Genomic DNA, 6,177 nt, shown 5'->3' with positions numbered 1-6,177 from the left:
AGATAGTTTAGGATAGATTTTATTAAACAAAAAATTAGAGGAAGAAGAAAGTAGACATTGACTTGGGGCCAAGATCACCCTCCTATGGAGGAAGAACGATGGAGAGAAGGTTGAGAGCAGAGAGAAGACAGAGAAAACGAGTGGGTAAATAGAGTAGTGTAATTTTAACCGTGCATTAGGATGTTATATTTATTCTTATAAATCTTTATATTGCATCATGATATCTTAGGTTATTTGTAAAATCAATTAATATTTGAACGTTGTTTTACATAATAATTAATTTTTCTTGTATTTAAAATAATTTTTTCTCTTATACTAGGAAACAAATGTTTTAAGATGCTTTATTCTTTCACTTTTGAACAAATGTGTAAGAATTTTTTGTGAATCTCATATCAAAATTGGAAATAGATTAAAATTAAGTTATAATTGTTTGACTTCAAGTAATTTATATTTTACGCTACTAATTATGTTACTAGTAAATGCAAAATTTTAACTTAAAAGTCTATACATTAGAATAAATAGAGTATTACAACTGAAAAATTTTGATAACAATCCTCATTAAAAATATCAAAATTTCACGTAAATATCAAAATTTACAAATATGATTGTAAAACAAAAAAAACAAAATACAGTAAGACATGTCATGTCTTATAAACTAATTCAGGGCAATTAAGTCAAATTAATATTTAGTATATCTTATTTTGACATCTAAATATTGATTATAATAAATATTCGAAATTGAGCGAACATTCTATTTGTAAAACAAAAATTTGTCCCACCTAAATATTAAATGTGTCTCACTTCTGGCAACTGGTTTTACTATAGTGGAACAAAATTATATTTTTTAAAAACCAAAATGTCCCAATTTAAATTTTAAGAACTAAAATGAAAATTTGAATTTCGTTAAAGGGTGCAAAGTGAAATTATTTTGACTTTTTGCTAAGCACCAATACGTCTCTCTCAGCATGATACTTGAAATCAATTGCCAAGTGGACCCATTTGATCCTCCCATACATTGTATCTGCAGCATCTCTTCATTGGCTACTATTAAGGTTTTCTATGTGTACCCATAAACCCAAATACACCTTCCATTGTCTTTTTCTTCGCCTTGTCTCAGGTGTAATGTTCGTCTCGTTTGCATCCAAAGTCCTCGCCCTAACAGCAGCTGGTTCGCCTTTCTGGTCATTTGCTGTAGTTTAAGTTTCTCGACTAAACATAGATATTTTAGTTGTGGGTTCTTGGGAAAGGTTCGAGCTTTTATGGTTTTTGTTAAAGATTGCTGTCTTTTGAGTTCTTGTTCGGATTTTGGTGTTGGTATGAGTTTTGGGTTGTTTATGAAGTTGGGTTTCATTGTATGAGTTGATATCCCTGATCTTCCTTTGCAGCTATTACCTGTTTGTAGAAAAGGTTGTTTCAGAATAAAAGATGCATAATTTCATATAGGGATTCTTGAAGTAATTTATGAGGAAATAAAAGTGAAAAGGGATCTTTTATCTAGATGTGTTCGAGGAATTTGAATTGAAGCTCTCGCAGGATTTTGGATTTACTGCTAGTCGGCCAGGGTTTTGCGGAGAATCTGAGTCATATCTGAACTCTGGAAAAGAACCTTTTATTAAGGGTAAAGTGGTATAGACTGTTTTAAAGGGATTGGTTCTGTGGGTTTGATCTAAATTTGTTTATTGGTAATTATGGAAGGAAATTTAGCATCAGGGAGCATGATGCCAGGAAATGGTTCCTTTGGTGGTCTTGATTTACAAGGTTCTATGCGAATACATCATCAACAACCAAACCCTTTTTCCCTGCACCAGCATAATCAATCTCATTCCAGACAAGGGTCAATGGCTCATCAGACAATCCATGAGAATTTTCCACTCACAATTGGAAGCATGCAAGAGCATGATCATACTATTTCTTTGGCGGATTTTAACAAGGGAGATAAGGCTAAATGTGTGAGTGATGAGGATGAGCCAAGTTTTACTGAAGATGCTGCTGATGGCCACAATGAGAGCAGTAAAGGGAAGAAGGCGTTTCCGTGGCAACGTGTGAAATGGACTGATACAATGGTTAGGCTCTTAGTTACTGCTGTTTCCTACATAGGGGAGGAGGCTGCTGCAGATTATGGTGGAGCCAGAAGGAAATTTGCTAATTTGCAGAAAAAAGGAAAATGGAAGTCAGTCTCAAAGGTCATGGCTGAAAGGGGCCACTTTGTTTCACCTCAGCAATGTGAGGATAAATTCAATGACCTCAACAAAAGGTATAAGAGACTTAATGAGATACTTGGAAGGGGAACTTCTTGTGAGGTGGTTGAGAATCCTGCACTTTTGGACATGATGGATCATGTATCCGAGAAAGCAAAGGAGGAGGTAAGGAAAATCCTCAGCTCAAAGCATTTGCATTATGAAGAGATGTGTTCTTATCACAACGGAAACCGTTTACATTTGCCTCATGACCCTGAATTGCAACGGTCATTGCGCTTGGCTCTCAGAAGTAGAGAGGATCCAGATGAGAATAATATTAGGAAGCACCCAGCAGATGATAATGAAGAGGATGATCAGGATGCTGAATTGGATGATCGTGAAGACTACGAGGAGAGTCATGCTTTGCATGCAGAACGAATGCCATATGGTATTTCTGGGAGTTCCTCTAAAAGGATAAAGCATGGTCATGGCAATGAAGATGGCTGTTATGGTCATTCTTTTAGTGCTTTAGATTGTAGCAGAAATTTAATTTTTCCATCACAGAGTGCACCTACTGATGTGAACCAAGTGATGCCACAAGGCATGAAAGCAAATCTTTTGCAAAAGCAGTGGATGAGTCATCGGTCACTTCAATTGGAAGAGCAGAAGCTGCAAATTCAGGCCCAAATGTTGGAATTGGAGAAAGAGCGTTTCAAATGGCAAAAATTTAGCAGGAAAAAGGACAGGGAATTGGAAAGAATGAAGATAGAAAATGAAAGGATGAAACTTGAAAATGAACGCATGGCATTGGAGTTGAAGAGAAAGGAGATGGGTATTGAGAGTAATTAAGCTACAATTGTATTGGGAAGGAAGGTTTGAGCATACAGGAGGGTTATTTTGTCTTCATGAGCTGCCACCTGACTTCATGTTTGATAGAAGTAAAGAAGTTGGCTGTAGACCATCTTTGTAGACCATCGTTGGCTGACATATTTGTGTTAGATGCTTGTATTGGAGGGCTGTCTTTACTCACTGCTTGGCTTTAAATGCTGTTGAATATCGGGCTTGGACACCTTGTAATGCCTTAGTTAGCCATATTTGCCGTTGTAGCTATTGACCAGTTAATAATAGGTAGAACTTTGTTGTTAAAAGAATTTCTTGCAGTGAAAATATTTGTATGTCAAATGTCCTACTCTAATTCATATGGAACACACATTATGCACTTCAGTGAGTTTGTTGGCATTATTTGTAAGTTCCTTGTTTGTGGACTTCCCTCGCGACACCGGTCTCCCCACTGCTGGAATGTGTATCTTGAGCTAGAAAATGGAAAATTCAAACAAACAAAACTCTTCAGGACAAGCAGGAAACATCTATTTGGTTCATGCGGATGCACCATAATTAGCACATTGGAGACTCGTAATGGTTTTTTAGGTATCTCTGAACTAGGGCAATTCTCTATTTTAAGATTAGAAACAGTATATCCCTTTTGAGGCCATGAATTCCTTGCAGTTTCATTCTGCTGATGTACTTGAGAAGAAAAAGCTTTTCTCTTACCAGTATAAAGATCCAGCAGTACAAGCTGAATTGTTTTAGCTAATTTTCCTTTTTCTTTGTCCTTTTCTTTGCTAGATGCTTTATAGTTTTTATGATTAGGTTGTTTAATGCCAGTTTTGATGGCTTACCCTCCGAACTCTAGAAAAATTCTGAAATTGAATTTCCTTTTCTCTTGAGTCATGTCTAGTATTGAAGCAGGGTAGGCAATCCTGATTTGTTACGATTGCGAAGGGCCTTGCATTTGGTGCCCGAAGAATTTCTTAAACCTAGGACGTCTTTGGATTCAATGCTCTGTTTCTTAGTAAGCTGTCCTTTTTTCATTGGTATGGTTTCCAACAACAGACAGGTACCTCTTTCAGTGGCTGAAGCAGTACGTTTGCACTTTAAAGCCACTTGGCAGGGTCTTGTGAAGGAGTGGAATGATACAAGGGTACCATGTAAAGAAGCATGCCAGTAATTGTAATGCCACTGTTTCCTTGCCTTTGGTGAATTTCTATTTTACCTACTTGACTAGAAAAAAACATGAGGCTTTCACTTCTGTTGTGAAAGTATCTTTTCATAATATGGTTTAGTAGAAGTAGAAGTTATTACAAACAAGAAAGCCTCATAGTTTTTATTTCTAATGACTATAATCAACTTGTTTTAAACAAAAGAATAGGCATTTTACTTTGCACTTGTTTAATAAGAATGCATTTCATAATTTGGTACTTGTTATGGACTGTAAAGTGCAAGGATACTGTGTAGAAGAGTGCCATTGGAATTTGACTATTTTGGGTTAGATTTTATTATTTTATGATGGCTTAAGTATGTTTGCTAGTGAGTTCCCAACCTTCAGTTTCTCCTATGACTTGCTGCTGGAGAGCAATCTTAGGAAGGAAGTATATAAATTGGGAAAAAGACAAAATCGCTGTATCTATGTTTTGATTATACCTTGTGGTATACACTTGCATTGATCAATCTTTTGGTAGTTAGAGTGCAGGCCATGAATGTACAAAGTTAGTGCAAAGATTATCCAGAGAATCTTGTTATTTTTATTCTTCGACAAGATTTCGTTTGGATAGCATTTGTTTTCTTTTTTCTTATTTTCTTTTTAAGGGAATCATGATTAAATCTCAACCTTTTATTTTAGAAGCAACTATCAGTTCACCACTTGAACTGTGACCTTTTACTTGTGAGTTAGATGCTGCTGCATCATTGCTTCAGTTACAGTTCTTTCAGATGGAAACATGAACTTTTTCACTGATCAATAAGCATACAAGTAAAACTCAAATGGGAAAATATGAATTCTCGGTTTTTGTCCTTTGAAAGCCTACTCTTGGGGATGGCAGATCTGTCTAACCTGGTTTGCATGTAAAGTCAACATGGATTTCAATTATCAGTATCAGTGTTAGTTTTTAAACAGTATGGATGGTGGTACTTTGAATGGTTGGTATTTTATCTTTCCGATAAAGCTCATTCATAGTAATGCCTTGCATTGTACGATGTGTGAGTGGTAAATTCGTCCTTTTATCCACCTATATCCTACTATAACATCTGAAGTAGCCTCCTTCCTTGTTCACCTGTCTTATATGGAAATCTGGCACAACCAAAGTTTGCCTTTCATATGGATTCTCTGTTTTATGGCAGTTTTGATTTGCTTTTGTGGACATTATTGCCATTTGTTTTCTCTCTTGGCTGATATGCCTGTATATCGTGACCATTCTCTCATCTTGCTGGTATGATATTTCAGCTGGTTGCATTTTGGCCATTTCATTTAGTCGGAATATACATAGTCTATGTACATCAACTGTTGGTTGCTATAAAGCTCCCTTACTTCCTGCTGTCTGGTAGGTGTTTAAGTCTTAAATGAAGCAGGTGTTTAAGTCTGGTAGGTGTTTAAGTCTTAAATGAAGCAGGTGTTTAAGTCTGGAAGGTGTTTAAGTCTTATTCTTGGCACTCATTCTTATCATCTTTCTGGCTGGATCCTGAGATAGAAGTCCTCTGACATGTTTCTTTCTTTGTTTTCTTTATTTATCTATTGTTTATTTTTGTATAGTACCACTTCCTTTGATGATGCAGAGATATAAATATGAATAACCATGAAAACTTGTGCATTTGGGAACTGTAAATTGGCATTTTTGAAAAGATAATGCTATGCTTTTTTTTTTTTTGTAGAATAGGATATGAAATTGGATCCTGTGTTTAAATTGATTATAGCCCAGAAATAGTTTTATAAGGTGTTATTCAATGATATGATTCCATAGCTGTGCGTGTATTTTAACTTTGTAAGGGTGTATATTTGTAGAAACCTGTGATCAATTGAGGAGGATTATGCATCAGTGTCAAATTGTGACTTTGGTCTGCTTTTGATGCATTGAAATACGCAGGTGTGTGAGCCAAATATGTTTCTGAAGGCGTTTGTTTGTGCTTTTTGGTTCAAATTTTTGAAGTGCTCATAGTGCAATTAATT

General features: G+C 35.8%; 1 protein-coding gene across 1 annotated transcript; it reads left to right on the top strand.

The window, feature by feature from the left end:
• The first annotated feature begins 969 nt into the window (after window positions 1-969).
• On the top strand, window positions 970-3,396 carry LOC113736645 (uncharacterized). The gene has a single exon (XM_027263705.2). It carries the CDS (start codon window positions 1,689-1,691, stop codon window positions 3,024-3,026), a length of 1,338 nt encoding a protein of 445 aa, XP_027119506.1. The 5' UTR covers window positions 970-1,688; the 3' UTR covers window positions 3,027-3,396.
• Window positions 3,397-6,177: the final 2,781 nt, after the last annotated feature.

The sequence above is a fragment of the Coffea arabica genome, chromosome 3e (genome assembly GCF_036785885.1).
Source record: "Coffea arabica cultivar ET-39 chromosome 3e, Coffea Arabica ET-39 HiFi, whole genome shotgun sequence".
Classification (NCBI taxonomy): domain Eukaryota; kingdom Viridiplantae; phylum Streptophyta; class Magnoliopsida; order Gentianales; family Rubiaceae; genus Coffea; species Coffea arabica.
Note: the sequence above shows the minus strand (reverse complement) of the source record. Positions and strands in the feature narration are given on the sequence as shown.